The 17,651-nt window shown below is 42.7% G+C and overlaps 1 protein-coding gene across 1 annotated transcript; it reads left to right on the top strand.

Moving 5' to 3' along the window:
- Positions 1-62: 62 nt before the first annotated feature.
- On the top strand, positions 63-16,292 carry LOC127195371 (interleukin-1 receptor-like 1). Its single transcript, XM_051152743.1, has 10 exons — positions 63-181; positions 683-893; positions 1,811-1,985; positions 2,094-2,256; positions 3,752-3,820; positions 5,087-5,228; positions 5,493-5,638; positions 8,997-9,143; positions 10,604-10,771; positions 15,781-16,292. The coding sequence occupies exons 1-10, from the start codon at positions 121-123 to the stop codon at positions 16,182-16,184; spliced, it is 1,686 nt and encodes a 561-aa protein (XP_051008700.1). The 5' UTR covers positions 63-120; the 3' UTR covers positions 16,185-16,292.
- Positions 16,293-17,651: the final 1,359 nt, after the last annotated feature.

Raw genomic sequence — 17,651 nt, 5'->3', positions numbered from 1 at the left:
AAGTCAGACAACACTCTCCAGCCCCCTTGTGAAGACACCATTACCATGCAGTGCCATTGATCCATCAGAGTGACCTCAGCAATCAATTACCAGCACGTGACTGTGACTGACAAGCAGAGCATGGGGCCTTGGGCTTTGGCAATTCTGACCGTTCCCGTGTATTTCACAGTAACGGAGGGCAGTAAGTATTGATTCTCAGATAAGTGGTATGTTTTTTAACTTAAGCAATTCTGGAAATATTTTGCCTCATTTAAGTTGTTTGTTGTCCGTTGTTGGGGGCTGAATCTTTTGCTAGAAAAATTATTTCCCATTCATTCTTTGTGGTAAATCTCTCAGAAGGAAGTGAGTAGATCAGTTTTTTGAGTCATATATATCAAAATGCAAGAGGCACCTGCATATGGGAGCCATTGCAGGCTTCATCGACTGACAATGTTTTCAGGTAAATAGATGTGTTTTCCTCTAGGAGTGAAGGGACATATTGGCTCAAAGTGACTGCTTAACCTATTGCACCAAGTAGCACATGTAGTAAAGGTTTTTAATCATTAACTTATTCTTTCTGAAAGCATTACAATATACGAATCCTTTGAAAATCTAATCCTGAACAGAACCATTAAGCTATATAAAAGAACTGTGGTCTTTTTGCAACGTCATTTCAGGATCATGCTTGTATATTTATTTGTAGGTAAACGATTCTTTGGTCTAGAAAATGAAGCTTTAATTGTGAGATGCCCCAAAAGAGGAGGCTCCCTTTACCCTGTGGAGTGGTATTACTCAAACACAAACGAAAGTATTCCTACTCAAAGAAGAAATCAGGTCTTTGTCTCAAGAGATCGTCTGAAGTTTCTACCAGCCAGAGTGGATGACTCTGGGATTTACAGTTGCATTATCAGAAGGTATTACTCAGGACACCATTGTGAGCCTGTGGCTGCTCCTCTTTCATTAGTGGTTGGTAGCCCAGCTATCTTTACTTTCTCTCTGCTCTGACTCTCAGTAGAATGGCTAAATCAATAAAGTGAACTGAACAAGAAAGGACAAATGAGAAGACCTGAGGGGCGATAGGCTATTGAATATATAACAAAAAGATACATCATTTGCAGCCTGATTAGAAAAATGCCCAACTTTTCTAGTGACCCATATAATAATGTGAGTAATCACTCACTGTTGTCTGTAAGAACAAATTAGCATATCAAATGGAAGCCCAGACATTTAGCATCACAAAGAGGTAAACTGTAGAGACAGGCATGGTGTCTATGTCTGTAAATCCCTCAGACTGAATTGCAATTGCCACATGTTTAGATTTCACACCATCTCTGGTACTCATCAAACGTCTGGCACCAAACTATACCTAGTTTGGTATGTAGGTTTGGAAACCACAGTTTCCAAATCCATCAACTCTAGTAGTTAGATGTGTGGTGCCACCAAGTGACGCCTCTGTCTCTTGCTGCCTGGTCTGGAGAACTCATGCAGTGGTATCATTATGATCCTCAAAAGGTCACTGTGAGAATGAAATGACGCAATCCACAAAGGGAGCTTAGCTGCATCTGGCTCAAGGATCACGTACATTTTAGTTAGGATCCTCATGTTCCAGCTGGTGTGATGCACGCAGACGTGCTGAAGCCACTTCTGGCCTCTGCTTCATGTCAAGGCTAAAGACGACTTTACAGCTGGAGATTTTAATGATTTTCTTGCAGTAAGAGAAGAACCATTAGACATCTTTTTTGTAAATGCAACATTGTGCAAGGGGTAGAGTTGGATTAAGCTACTCCATGGTAATAAGTGTGTCTTTTAAATCCTTGCCTTCTCTTTATAGTCCAAACTTGAATAAGACTGGATATGTGAATGTCACCATACATAAAAGGCCCCCAGGCTGTAGCATTCCTGATTATTTGATGTACTCAACAGTACATGGATCAGACAAGAATTCCAAGATAACTTGTCCAACAATTGACCTCTACAATTGGACAGCACCTGTGCAGTGGTTTAAGGTAAAAGTTTGCTATTTGTGGAGAAATGGATAAACTGTGCACAACTGTTGTAGTTGCAAGTGACAAACTCAGTGGAAGAGGGATGGAATATCTTTGTTGTTGCTTCAGAACTGCAAAGCTCTTCAGGCACCGAGGTTCAGGGCACACAGGGAATACCTGTTCATTGACGATGTGGGCCCCGACGATGAAGGCGATTACACGTGCAAATTCACACACACAGAGAACGGAACCGGTTACCATGTGTCTGCAAGCAGATCATTCACAGTTGAAGGTGAGCTCTCGGCTTCAATAGCGTGTGCAAGATCAAACAAATGCAACCAGGAAGACCTGGGTACTTCCGGTAGTATTTCCTGTCCTCTAGCCATATCCAGTTCCCTTGTGCTTCCTCTTAACTTCCACATACTCTACTGTGACAGGAAGTTGCTGACGTGGCAGCATATGGTTTGAGAATTCGAGGGAGAGATATCATATTATCAAGCCAAAGCCATAACTATCCTTTTTAAAGAGACTTAATTTTCATGGACTAACTCAGTCTGAATTTATTTTCTTTTTTACTTATTGTTGGGTTGTTTGCTTGTTGTTGTTGTTTTACTGATGTCCAGAATGTTCATGTACCTAAATCCTGGATGATCCAGTTTTGTATATTTTCTTAGAAATTACTCACCTTAACCCTTAAAGTCTACCTCATCTCTCGATTGCTTGTAATAACCAATGCACTGTTACATAAACAGGTATACTGCTTCTTAGGGAAGAATGACAAAGAGAAATTCTGCACAACATATAACAAAGAATCAAGTAATGTCCATATGTAGGTGGTTGGTTCATAGATATAGCAGCCACAAACAAAGATGTGTGAGTGTATCAGGGCACAGTGACCTTTTTACACACTATTGAGTAGCTTTCACTTCTTTTTACAGTGCTTTTGACATCATCAGTATCTTCAAAGCAGGCCATTCTTTATGGGAAAAAAAAAGCTTTTTCCAAATGTGATTTCAATATTACAGAACCTATTAGAGGATGGAGTTTACATATATGATGGAGTTTACAGAATTAAGGTCTTCAGGGCACAGTTTCCTCTGTAGGGAAGATGGGGCCTCACCATCCAACTGGCACTGAACAGGAAAAGGACTATGCAATGTTGGAGAAAATGTTTTGCTTAGAGCCTTTTCCACATCGCTAGAATAAGCATCACTAGACCACAGTTGTGTCTGTGTCTCTCGTTGTTTAATGTCAACTGCTGCAATGTTTCTTAATCACAACACCCTGAAATAAATGAGCACATAGGGGTAAAGATTCATCTGTGCTCCGAGAGAAGTCCCCGCTTGCTCCTGTCCCAGCCTCAGTGGTGACAGGAAGGAGAAAGAAGAAGCATCCCCATCTACATGTAAACACAGTGGTGGAGAGCAGTGAGCAGCACACCTGTGGGCCCATGAGAGCATCACGTTGATGAGCAAATTGACTTCCTCTTCTCGGTATTTTTTATCCACATTCTCCAAAATCATGGTTTTCAAGTGACCAATGTGTAAGATCAGTATTTGTCCTAGTGATATAGAAGACAACAGAAGGCACAGAAAAGATTCATGGTAATCAGAAAAAGTGTTGCTTAATATATTTGTTTCTTTTGTGTGTATTCTTGCCAAAGGTTATATTCAAAAAAGATTAACACAATACTATGACATAAAATAAAAATATGAAAACACTAGCTTTATATTGATGACCAATCAATACTTAAATACTTATATTCTTTTTTTGTTTCTAATTTTTAGAAAAAGGCTTTTCTATCTTTCCAGTAATCACAGCCCCTTCAAAAAATGAGACATTTGATGTCGAAATAGGTAAGAAATCTTAACCAACTCCCTACTAGTCTGGGAGATGTTTCCCTAGGATTTGGGGTCTGTCTTTTTATGAAAGGGTCATGTAACTAGTAGTGGGAACGTGGTGATCATGTGAGGTGACAGTATGGAAACACCCATCCCCATCACCACAAAATGCAACACTACATTTGTATTGAGCCCTGGAGTTTGTAGAGTTCTCATATAAGCATCGATTATTATTGTCCCTTCTACCCAGTGGGCCGATGTCCTCACCTTAATTTTGAGGGACATAGGCTCAGAGATGCTCAAAGGCACAGCCAAGGTCACAGATGAGTGGTAGGCAAAGAATGAGAATACAGATTATGAATCTCTCTGTTACTATTCTTGTTGGTTTCCATGAGCAGCTGGGCACAGTGAAAAGGACTTACTCTCTGAAACACCATGATGAGTCATGCCTCCCTCATCACTCTTCTGAGACCTCTAAATCTACCACACTTCTGGCCTCAGTGTATCACTCTGATGAGCACTGTTCTTTGCAGTCTTCCCTATTTAGACAATGTTGTTCCTCATTTCTGGGGAGCACCACAGATCACATATAACTCCATGTGTAATCCTTCCTGCCATCCTCCTCCTTGCCAAAGAGTAGCATCTAACTACAGCATCAACTACCCTTTCCACCTGCAGTGGGGAAGCCTCTGATCTTTTCTCCATAGCTGTGCATTCCAGAGACTCTCAGGGTTTCATGCCTCTTATGTGCCTCACTTTAGGGCAAGTTCCTGATGGGAGCCTGAGACTCAGGAAGGGGGCTTGAATGTATAACTGTGGCCACAATCAGCTCTGATGTTTTCACTTCTGAAAGAACATCTTGAGCTGGAGGAATGGGGCGTTGGAGAGCACGCTTTGTGAATGTTTACATCCAGGAGAATAGTTAGGTTGGGTAAAACTGTTTTATCTCCACAGGTAGCTCACTGAGGGACAAGGGGGATTCTGGGGCAAGAGAATGATGTGAAAGGGACCAGGAAAAAGAAACTTACATTTCAACTAGCAGCACTCCTACATGACTATGTGAGACTAGGGACAGCTCAGTGTTCCTTGAGATGAGAGGCTGGTGGGGCTGTGAGGAAAAGGAAGACACTGGGGAAGTGGCCGTGGAGACCACAGAAAACACAGGAAGCAGATGAGGATGGGCCATGGGCAGAACTGCAGAAAGTTTTACTGTATTGAGTGAAACTGGACGCCACCTGCAGAATTTAGTTTTCCTAGTAAATCTCTTCACTTCTCCTCTAGGAAAAACCGTAACTATCACCTGTGTAGCCTGCTTTGGCAAAGGCTCCCAGATCTTGACTGCTGTCCTGTGGCAGATTAACAAAAGGAACATTGGAAATTTTAATGAACCAAGAATTCAAGAAGAGGAAGGTCAAAATCATAGGCATGTCATCTATCTATCTATCTATCACCTTGCTATGTAGCCCTGACTGGCCTGGAACTCACTATGCAGGCCAGGCCCTCTAATTCACAGAGATCCTCCTTCTTCTTGAATGATAATGTTATTATATACCGTCTTTGGGATATAATATGAACATATATCACTATGCCTAGATATTTCCATACTGAAGTTGAAACATCCCTTTCAGCCTCTTCAAACCTTGCACTTGCCAGGAAAACATTATCCAGTAACATGCTGCTTTCTCACTTCCAGCAACGACATGGGCTGTTTAACCTCCGTGTTAAGGATAACTGGAGTGACAGACAAGGACTTGTCCCAGCAATATGACTGTATGGCCCTGAACTTTCATGGCAGCACAAGGCACCCCATAAGACTGAGAAAGAAACAGCCAAGTAAGGAGTGTCCCTCACACTTTGCTCAACTAAACTGGCTGAATCATCTGTAACCTGCAGCTATTTTCTCAGTGGACTGTGTGTTGCAACTTGGTCACAGGGCATCAATCGTGAGCATGGGAATAGTTGGCCAGTCTCATGAAATGTGCTTCTTCTCCTTTTGAGGATGCTCCTCAAATCCGGTTCCTCCCGAATGGTCCTATCTTCCAGGGTGCTCCTTGTCACTCTGTTCCTCTTCTCTGTGCTCCCCTCCTGCTTGGTCTCTCCACACTCCTCCCCCTTCTCTTCAGCTTTCCTCACATGCTCTCTTTCCCTCTCTCTCTTTTCCTCCTCTCTCTCCTTCGCTCCCTCTCTCCTTCCCTCCTCTCTGGGCTCCTCTCCATCTGTTAGTGCCTTCCTCAGCCATCTTTTGCACAAGCTCAAGGGACAATGGTGTTTATACTGGGTTCAAAGCAATAACAAACATGTTGTGTCACTTTGTGTGACCTTGTCACAGAAAACAACTTATAAGCTTTTCATTCTGAGAAGTTATTAATGACCTTGCTTGGTGTCTGAATTCACAGACACAGACATCGTGATAGGGAAAAGATGGACTTGATCCCATTTGAAAAGAATAAGGAAAAAATATTTTTACCCTTATCACTCTCTTATGGTACTGGCCACTCCCTTGGAGGCAATACAACTAATGTAAAAAAAAAAAAACAAATAATTATTTTTCAAGTATCAAGAGGGTAGGTAAGGGAAAGAGATACTGACTCTAGGCTCATAGCAATATGTGAGACATTCATTTGAGTGAATATGTTAATGAAAAGGAAAAGACAGAGGTATTGATTTGACAGTCACACTGTCTCTGTCTGATGTGGTCCTTGGGATTTCTCTTGTTTTTGCTTGTTTTCACTATGGAGACCAACCTGGCCTTGAACTCTCAGAGTTCCATCTGCCTTTGCCTCCCCAAGTGCTGGGATTAAAGCTATGCATCCCTTATCCAGCCAGGAGTTTATTATTTTGCTTTTGATTTTAGCCTCTCACTTATGAATGTTTTACAAAACAGAGTTGTGATTCATGGGTGACCAGAGCTGTGACTCATAGATGACCTTTAGTGCTGTCCTGTTCAGCGAGATCTTGGGCATCTGCCCCTGATAACGGCCTTACTCAGGATGACTGTGACCACAGCACAGTGTTATAACATGGTGGAGGTCACTATGGATCCTACAGGAAAAGGGAAGCCACACCCACACTGTTACCTAGCACAGCCCTCTGTCTTTTAGACTCTCTTCTGCCAACACTGTCTTTTGTCTAGACTTCTGAATTGTCTCTAGTTACATTTTATTGGATAGATTTGTGTTATCTGGAATTTCATATTCATTTTGTTTGTGTGTGTTTATACTTTCTAGTTTAGTTTTAATTTAACTGTTATTATTCAAATTAATGTGTTCATACTGTTTCTACAACTCAGCATATCAAATAAAACTTGTGTGTATTGCTCTTGAATTATAATGAATTCTTTTATTTCTACAATTCTGATATTTCTTAAATTTAAACAATAAAATTAAAAAGCCTCTCTCTGCATATTTCTAAACACTTGTTAGGGGCAAGTTTAGTGCCTGCGATGGTCATATACATAGTCAATGCTTTCATGCTCAGTCCAGATCTAATTGCTCTCCCTTGGAGTTTCTCAGTTATTTTCTCACCACCACACCCACACTGTCCATAATTTCATTTACCAAGGACTCAAGGTCAGAGTGATCCCAGGGGTTTCCCATGAACTGTAATTCAAGAGCCAGGACTCAACACAGATGAGATTTTCCTGTTTATAAACAATGGAATTTGGGTCATTTATGTCTAATACAAGTTTATCACTTGTACTTTACAAAATCGTAAGCACTTTGGTGGATGTTGAACATCAGCTTTCTTCAACATCTTGAATCAAATCTTGCCCCTTGTGAATGTTTTCAGCCTCCCACATAGGTGCTCCACCCACAAGAGTTCCAGCAAGAAGTGCTCTTTCCATTCCGTCCTAGCCCACATCCAGCTGGACTTTTAGAAAATTCTTCTGAATGAGCTCCTTGGAAGCGCTTCCTTAAAACTAAATAGTGAAGACAGCAAGCTCTGGCCAGGGTTGAGCTCACTCCTCACTTTTGGGTCACAGACTTTGTGTCCCGAGTTCCTTTTCCTGGGGTCACAGATGTGGTGAACTATTAAGGAAAGGAAAGGGATTTGTTACTAGCAGAGATTTTCATGTCAGGACCTGGAAGTCCTATAGGGTGACTCACATAGGGACTTACAAACAAATTAAAAAAGAAGCACTTACCAGGTTAGACATGAGAGTCTATTTATATTCATGTGTAAGCAGTGCCACTCATGAGTCTATAAAGATCATAAAGTTAATAACTGCCAAGAATATCATGAATGGTGACTGTTACTCTGTTCAACTTGTGTCTAACAAATTCTTGAAGTTGGAAGCCATGTTTCTTGTTTGTTTTGTGAAACATGGAATATGGAACTAAGCCCAGAGATGCTGAGGGAAGAGCTCAATGGCAGAAAGCACCAGCATATAGAACCAGCAATTTGACTTCTCCATCACACATACTCAGTGGAGTGTGACCTGGTTTTCTTCTATGTCCTTCTTAGATGCCATAGGCCCCCTGACCTACTGACTTATGCTTCTTAGGGTCACCAGCAAACATGGCCTTGCCAATCCCATTCTAGTTACCTCATGAGTTCCAAGCCTCATCTTCCACCCAAATAGTTGCCCTTGAACATGTCATCCCTTCCCATAAAAACAAGCTTTCCATGACCATCAGATAAATCCTGCTGCACTTTCAATTTTAATGCCATTTCAAATGAGGACCCTCGCAAGAGTCTGGTTATGCACAGCCCTGGCCACATCTTCCCCTCCTTCCCCACACTGAGTTCATATAGTTCTCAGAGCACACTTCCACCCCTGCACATGGCCTCAGCATCCTCTCCACACAGGAGAGCGTTGCCTTTTCTGGACGTTTCTGAGTACTCTTCATCCTGTTCTGATCCATTCTATAGGAAGCCTTCCTTATTTATCCCAGCATGGAGCAACCTCCGTTCAAAACGCCTCTGCCAGATTTTACTGCCTGTCTCTGTTGAGTTTACATGTGTCTCCTTTACCTTTAAGAACACCCTGTGCTACCAAGCCCCAAGACTTCCATAGAATATGGGCTAGTAAAATTTTGTTGATTTTGAAAGTATTCATGAAAAATCGGTGATGGTTTATTGGGAGAATGCCTTGTGGGTTCAGGCGCTGTGCCCACTCAGGCAACTGTCCATCCTGTCTTATTTCACTAATACTAATGACAGTTTCTCTCGCACCCCCACCCCTTCATAGTTGATCGTCGAAGCACCTACCACTTAGTTGTGGGATGCAGTACGTTGCTAATGCTTGTCAGTGTCTTGGTGATAGTTTTAAAAGTGTTCTGGATTGAGGTTGCTCTCTGCTGGAGAGACATAGTGACACCTTACAAAACTCAGAATGGTGAGTATCCACGTCAAGATTCTTTCCACAATAAAAAGTCCCAGTGGCTGCTGGTTATTTGTCTATTGATGTCATATTGCCAAACCCAATGTCCATGTTCTTTGTAACCTCATCAGTGAGGTGTCTGAATCTGCACAGACCCTTTCCATGCTGCTCTGTCACTTCTTGTGCTGTGACCCTCAGACATTCATCTCAAATATTCTCCTTGGTGCGATTGCTGGTCCTAGGGAGTCCCTACTAGTAGACTGGGCCTCAGGGCCATACAGCATTCAATGTTTCAGAAAAAAATGTGTTGATCAAATTCTACAAAAACCAAAAAACTAGGAACCATTCCTGCTTTCCAGTTCTGAGCAGGTGGAGGAGGGGCTCGTTTCCCCTGAATCCTTGAGCTATGAGTGCACACTTGCACAACCTTTACCCATGGAAGGGAAGCGCTCTGGTGAAGGGAGGACATGTTCACCTGGAGTGAACACACTAGGTCTTTGTGTTTGAAGCAATTGACTAGCGCGTGGTGTTTTCAATTGTGAGGAACTCCGACTGCTTAGGTAATCCTGCTTCCTGGTCACTGTTAGCCTGTAGCCTGTGAGCGTGTGCACTCCTCCCGAGGAAGTTCCCAGACAGACTTGGTTTTGTTTCCTGGCATTTCAGCTACCTAAGGTCAACAGAAGCTTGCAAAGATTAAATAAGGAATCGCTGAAAGAAACAAATACGTGTTTTAAGTTGAACATGATTCTGTGGTAGGTGATTGTCCTGCCTGGAACATGAAGCCTCAGTGTATCCATGCTGTATCTGTACCCATCCACTGCTCATCTACTGTATCAGTGAACAGTTTACTGATGAAAGTACCACGGAGCTTGTGTTTGAGTAACAGTTGTTTTACTGTGAAATAATGGCCGTAAAGCGATGCTGTTTTAGTAGCCTATTATTCTGTCTTTATTACTAGTTGTGGTTGTTAACTTCTTACTGTGCTAAGTTTGTAAACTAGTCTTAGGGGTGTCTGTGTGTGTGTGTGTGCGAGCGCGCGTCAATGTAGAATAGATGACTTGGTACCATTCGTGGCTTTGCGTATCAGCTGAACTTCTTTGAACCTGTGTTGTGTGGATAAAAGACAAGGAATGCTGTGTGGGAAAAATATAACAGGCAAAAGGCACAAAAGGAGGGCCCATCCATGATGATAAATACTATAAGCTTGTAAAAAACCTTGAAGTATTCTGAACAGACTCTCTGTTCTCTTTTATTCAAGCTAATATGTCAACAAACAAACAAACCTTTGCTTCAGGTCTCTTATTTCCTGGTCACCTTTTATGGCTTTGGTTGTTGACGTCAATTGATTTTAAAGTGTTTAGGGGAGGAAAGATGTTCACTAACAGTGGTAAACCATGGCAGAAACTGTCTCTCAGCAGACTGATGAGAGTTTTTAGAACCAGCAAATGAAGTGGTGCTTCTTGATCTCGTTCTAGATGGCAAGCTCTATGACGCTTATGTCATTTATCCACGGGGCTTCTGGGGCAGCTCAGCAGGAGCCAGCTCTGTAGAGTTCTTTGTTCATCATACTCTGCCCGACGTTCTGGAGAATAAATGTGGCTACAAGTTGTGCATTTATGGGAGAGACCTGCTGCCTGGACAAGGTAAAGCTGCCACCACGGGTCAGGGAGGGAAAGCAAGAGAGGGTGACGTGAGGTAAGGAGGAGGGATGGTGTGGGGAAAAGGACACATAGAACATGAACACAGGGAAAGAGTCTGGGCAGCTAATTAGGGGTGCGAGGACAATGGGGGGTGGGAAAGATGTGGAAAGGAGAACCATAGAACATGTCAACATGATGTTTAACACATTATACATAGATCTAAATTTTTTAAATACAAAAAAATTTAAGGGCATGGAATATGTAGTGAGAATTATATGTTTGCAAAAATCACGCCCCTCCTAGAGCACGAGACAATCATAGTTCATGGCTGTGCACCAACTGAAGCAGTCCCATCCAACACCTAGGATAAACAAAACCATACTCACATAACACAACTGGATCTCCAAAGAGATAAAAATTCTCACCCCACCTTAGCATTGTAATTTTTTTCTCTTTTTTTTATTAATTTATTCTTGTTACATCTCAATGTTTATCCCATCCCTTGCATCCTCCCATTCCTCCCCCTCCCATTTTCTCATTATTCCCCTCCCCTATGACTGTTCCTGAGGGGGATTATGTCCCCCTATACATTCCCATAGGGTATCAAGTCTCTTCTTGGCTACCTGCTGTCCTTCCTCTGAGTGCCACCAGGTCTCCCCCTCCAGGGGACATGGTCAAATGTGCACCAGAGTACGTGAGAAAGTCATATCACACTCTCTACTCAACTGTGGAGAATGTTCTGACCATTGGCTAGATCTGGGAAGGGGTTTAAAGTTTACCTCCTGTATTGTCCTTGGCTGGTGCCTTAGTTTGAGCAGGACCCCTGGGCCCCAATCTGCCTATCATATTGTTCTACTTGTAGATTTCTAGGACCCTCTGTATCCTTTTTTTTTTTTTTTTCTATTCTCCCATGCGTCTCTCATTTAGAGTCCCAATAGGATGCCCTCCCCTCTGTCCCAGTTTCCTGGTAAGTGAAGGCTTTCGTGGGACATGCCCCTTGGGCTAGTATGCAGATATAAGTGAGTATATACCATTTGAGTCTTTCTGCTTCTGGGTTAACTCACTCATTATGATCATTTCTAGCTCAATCCATTTATCCACAAATTTCAGGAATTCCTTGTTTTTAATAGCTGAGTACTATTCCATAGTGTATATGTACCACAGTTTCTTTATCCACTCTTCTACTGAGGGACACTTAGGCTGTTTCCATGTTCTGGCTATTATGAATAAGGCTGCTATGAACATGGTTGAGCAAATGTTCTTGTGGTGTGCTGGAGCATCTTCTGGGTATATTCCAAGGAGTGGAATAGCTGGGTCTTGAGGAAGCCCTATTCCCATTTTTCTGAGATAGCACCAGATAGATTTCCAAAGTGGCTGTACTAGTTTTTAGCATTGTAATTTATTAGGTGGACCACACTCTCACATTTCCTATGCTGAATTTTTAAATTTATCATCCTGTTTTGAAGTAATTTCATATTCATATTCGTATAGTAATTTCATAGTAATAAGTGGAGATAATTATCATTTTTATAACATATGAGTTGTAATGGGGATTTTAGGTTAGAATGCTTACTTTATAATAAACATATATGCATTAATAAATAATTAATGCAAAAGATCTGACCTCTTTCCTTATTGGTAAAGGACTTTTATTGATCGTCATCTCAAACTCAAGACCAGAGACTTAGTATTGATTGGTTGATTATTTTGAGACAGTGCCTTTCCTGGTTCCCCTTGCTGGTCTAGAACTCACCATGTAGTTGGCTTGAAATGCACAGTACTCATCGTGTAGCTGGAATTCACCATATAGTGTTGGCTGGCTTGAAACACACGGTAGTTATGACTTAGCATGAGCCACCATGCTTGTCTAAAGCCAGTGATATTTCAAATTACGTCTATTTTGTGTGTGCCACACATGTACATGAGAGTCGGAGGCTAACTTGCAAAACATCAGTTCTCTTTATCTATCATGGCCTTTGGGGATCAGATTCAGGTCCTTGGGCTTGGTGGCAAGTGCCTTTACCACTGAGCTGTCCTGCTGGCCCACAGCCAGAGCTTTCAGGTTGTCCCTCAGGATCTGCCCATCCTCTGCTGTCCTCACCAGACTCCTGTACTAACAATGACATATTCACAGCAGTGTGGACGGAACACGGCAGTACCAGTCAAGGGCTTTGCTGGGTACTAGCTGCCATGGCGTCCACTTTGTTTCATTCCCATCCCACTAAAATAATCTGAAACATTATGCAAAGGATCCTCCTCCACGCAACAAGGACATATGCTCAACTATGTTCATAGCAGCCTTGTTCGTAATAGCCAGAACCTGGAAACAGCCTAAATGTCCCTCAGTTGAAGAATGGATAAAGAAACTGTGGCACATTTACACTATGGAATACTATTCAGCTATTAAAAACAAAGAAATCCGGAAATTTGCAGGCAAATGGGTGGAACTAGAAATGATCATACTGAGTGAGTTAACCCACACCCAGAAAAAGTTAAACATAGAATTTCTCCCTCCTTCCAATTCTTCACCCTTGCTCTTTCTTTAAATCATGTCCTTTTTTCTTTGTTATTGCTGTATGTACGTGCAAACACAAATACACACACACACACACACACACACACACACACACACACACATACCTAGTCTGATCATCCCATTTAGTGTGGCCTGTGTGGATATGATTTCAGGGTTGACCACTTGGAACTTTAAAACCACTCAGAGGGTGCATCCCAGGCATCTCTTCTACTTTTGACATTTCTTGGCTGCTTGTAGTTCTTTATCTATGGCTGGGCCCCTGGGAGATTTCCCTTTACATGCTTGCATATCTGTTGCTCTTGTATATACTCAGGTCTTATGTGGGCATCCGTAATGATAAGATGCCGTGAGTGAAGCCTCCTTGTCATTTCTGGGAGGCACAACCTCTCACAGCTGACCTGGTCTTCTGGCTCTTAACATCTTTCCACCTTCTCTTCCCAGGTGTCTCCTGAGCCTTAGGTGAAGGAGCCATGTTGTAGATTACCAGCTGTGGCTTGGCACCACCAGGATTTTGCTCTCTACTTTTGGACCAGTTGTGGTTTTCTGTAATGCTCTCCCCCATGTTTCTGTGCTCCCTGAGTTAGCACCCGGAGTGTCCTGGGTCGTGAAGCGGGGAGAAGGACACAATACTTAAGCAGTGCCAGCTCTGAAACTTCGAGATCTCTCCAGGAGACCAACAGAAGACCCAGAGAAAAGATTTGGATTCTGATATCCAGAGAGCCTATAGCAAAGGTGTTTGAAGACCAGAGGAAAATCCCTCTGATTTCCCTCAGGTTGATGAGACAGTTTGCCAGTTTGTATTCTCAGGGTGGCAAAACAGGGGCATCTGTTTCTTAGCATTCTCAGTTAATCCTGTGTACTTGAGAGTTTTATCACAGCTCCAGCCACATCAGCAGATTTTTTTTCTGTCCTCCACACATTTAGGGCAAGACTGCTCTGACCTCCTTTCAACCCTTCTTTGGTTCCCCTGAAGAAAACAAGGGTTTAGAGTGAAAATGGGGACAGAGTATCATAAACATACGCCTAATGATGTTCACATTTGCTTTTTAAATTGACATGTCTTCTAAAGGAGAAGGACATAAGTACCTACAGACTGACAGGCATGTGCACAGGGCAATCTGGCTTCTTCTCCAATATTTGATCAGTGCTGACACTGTTATAAATGGCCTGAAGATGCACAAGTTTGAAGGGTACAGTCTTAATCATCCCAGCTCCCCTGCATCCCCAGCTCTCCCTCTGACTGCTGTAGGGGTAGAAAATAGTGGGCACCGGTCACTCTGGCTCTTTCTGTGTCTCGCATCTGTTCAAGGATCTATAGGTCCCCACCCTTGTCTATGGGGCTCTACCTAGCTGTCAGATCTCCATCTTTCCTTCCTACTTCACCAGCCAATCTATATGAACACTTCCAACCAGCCAAAGTCAGACACTTGGATGCTTCCTGAAATCAGGCTCTTATCATCTTTGTCAGGTGGCAGTGCTCTCTTCTGGATGGTTCCCACATCCCCTGCCTCAATACATGAACTCTGACCCTTCCTCTACCCAGTTAAATCACAGCTGCCAACAGAGCACGGCTCTTCCCTTTGAGGAAGCTCGTGTCTGCCCACTGCCCTGTGCATGTGTTCTGGCTAGCTGTCTCCCACTCTCCCCTGAAGCTCACTCCTCATCTCCTTCCATCCAGCATGAAAAGTCTCAACCAGCATAAGACTCCATCTGGCACTGTTTCACATCATTTTCTCACTCTGGGTGACTAGAATTCACCACTGCAGTCTAAGACCTGGAGTTGCTCATGGCTTCATTCCTTTCATGCGCTTTTACCTTCTTCAGTGAGCACTAGGTGCAGCACAGAGTTTCTTCAAAGTCTCCCCTAGTCCTCCTCCCCCACCGAGTGCTAACGTATCATCTTGACCTGTGCACAAATACAAATGCTGATTTTGATAGGAGATCTGACTTTTCTCAGGATGTTTCTAGAATCATGGATCAAAACAGCTCTATGAACAGACGTAATTTGAGTGGGTGGGTAAAGTGAGCCAGGCCTTGTCTAGTACCATCGATCAGTTGAGAGGATCAAGACTTGCTGAGTCTGCACTCTTCAGTGTATGAATTAAATGTTAACTCTTTTAAAAACTCATCAATAGCCAGCCTAAGAAGACTACAGTCTAACAATTAAATTCCAGTCATCCTAAATTCTAAGTCCCCCACAAAATGATAGACTAAGAGACCATCACTTCCCTTGGTAGTTCTAATCAGTCAACAGCATTGATCTAGCTATGTAAACAGAGGGCCCTTGGAGGGATATTTTTGTAGCAAAATAGCTAACTTCGCTTCTACTTTCTGAATATGACTCTATCAGCTCAGACTCTCCCAACAGATTGCAACAGGAAGAGGGTTTTTTTTTTAATGTCCAGAACATTGCTGATTCAAACATTAAACTTACAAGAGGAATGATAGGAAGTCTCCATCCATCTCTTGACTGTAGACGCGGCCACCGTGGTGGAAAGCAGCATCCAGAAGAGCAGGCGGCACATGTTTATCCTGGCCCCTCACATGATGCACAGCAAGGAGTTTGCCTATGAACAGGAGGTTGCCCTGCACAGCGCCCTCATCCAGAACAACTCCAAGGTGATTCTTATTGAGATGCAGCCTGTGGGTGAGGCAAGCCGGCTGCAGGTTGAGGACCTTCAGGATTCTCTCCAGCACCTTGTGAAAATGCAAGGGACCATCAAATGGAGGGAAGACCACGTGGCCAACAAGGAGTCGCTAAGCTCCAAATTCTGGAAGCATGTGAGGTACCAAATGCCAGTGCCTCGCAGACCCCCCAGGATGGCACCTGTTGCGGATCCTTTGACTGGTAAAGCATGCCTGGACCTGCAACACCTTTGAATTATGGACCTGACTGCCCAGAGATGAGTGTGTCCCAGCAGCAGGCACCACAGTGGAAGTGTGAAGACTTGAGATGTCAAGGGCAGCAGCCCCAGGTCCCAGCTAACAAACTGGTTGTTGTTAAGAATCCTGGTTGTTGTTGTTAACAATCCTGGTTGTTGTTAACAATCATGGTTATTGTTAGTGATCTTGGTTATTGTTAGTGATCCTGGTTGTTATTGTTGTTAACAATCCTGGTTGTTGTTAACAATCCTGGTTGTTGTTAACAATCCTGGTTGTTGTTGTTAGCGGTCCTGGTTGTTGGCAGAGCCATCCATCCATCCCTTCTCTCTGCTCTCCTTTGCCTGCTTTACTCCTTTGTGCCAGAGGAGCAAACCCTGTGCCTTTGATTTTCTTTGATCCCTCTTTATTTTTTCTTCTTAATCCTCATCTATTGTCTACTTTGGAATATCCAGCTGACACTTCTAGGATAAAATTCTGATTCATTTCGAAGAGCGTTCTCATTTCCTGAGGCAGAACACCAGTGGTGAGCCACATCCCCAACACACCAGAATCTTTTTCTAATTTTTATTTGGCAGCTTTGCAGTTTTGGCATATCAATATCGCCAAATTTGTTAGAATACCTTATCCAAATTGCCATAACAATCGAGCTTTTTTTCAGTTCTAAATGTCTTTAAAATATTTTGTATTCTCCTTAGAAATATTTTCTGACTATAAAAGTAATAAAGGTTTATTAGAAAACATAAAGTATAAAATAACATATAATAAAATAAAAATAATGAAATGAAATAAAATATATTAAAGTCATAACTGTCATTTTAAGATTAATTTCATAAGTCATAATTAAAATGTATGCATATAATTTGTATAGCCCTCATTGTACAATACGGAGTTTGCATTTTTCCTATTTGCCACCTTAGTGAAAACCTGTGGCATGTCACTGACCTTCTTTGACATTTACAGACGCTCAGAATGTCCCGCCTCAGCTTATGCTGCAGAATCCAGCTGAGGCAGCCACCATGAAAGTCAATCCTGCATCCCACAAGCACAGCTCCCTACCGACTGAAATGTTTGCCACTGTGAGAAATCTTACTTTTTGTGGCACTTTTATGAAATGTGTAGGGAATTTGCATAGAACAGACTTGATCTATAGTCAAATGTCCCCTGGACAGTCTTCTTCAGGAAAACACACACACTTTGGGGTCATAGGCACCCAGGGAGTGGATCCAGAGCTAAGGCAAGAGTCTTTCTCGAGTTTTGCTGACGGATATGAGTCCTGCCTTAGTTGAGGTCCTCACTAGGTGATAGGGCTCCACACTAAAATGGCAATGAAAATAGAAGTGGACAGATTCTTGAGAGGAGAGCAGTCTTGAACTCATGGTCAGCATAGAGGTCTGTGTGATGGAGTCATACCCAGGAGTCTGCGCACAGGACCTAGAGAACCCATCCTTCTAGGGGCTGTGGCCG

This window comes from Acomys russatus, chromosome 11 (assembly GCF_903995435.1).
Source record: "Acomys russatus chromosome 11, mAcoRus1.1, whole genome shotgun sequence".
In the NCBI taxonomy this organism is placed as follows: Eukaryota; Metazoa; Chordata; class Mammalia; order Rodentia; family Muridae; genus Acomys; species Acomys russatus.
Note: the sequence above shows the minus strand (reverse complement) of the source record. Positions and strands in the feature narration are given on the sequence as shown.

Bases quoted from the DNA above. Each gene is read 5' to 3' on its own strand.
- LOC127195371 (XM_051152743.1), top strand. From the start codon at position 121: ATGGGGCCTTGGGCTTTGGCAATTCTGACCGTTCCCGTGTATTTCACA. The intron at 894-1,810 runs GTATTACTCAGG...TTCTCTTTATAG, and splicing joins TACAGTTGCATTATCAGAAG to TCCAAACTTGAATAAGACTG. The intron at 3,821-5,086 runs GTAAGAAATCTT...CTTCTCCTCTAG, and splicing joins GACATTTGATGTCGAAATAG to GAAAAACCGTAACTATCACC.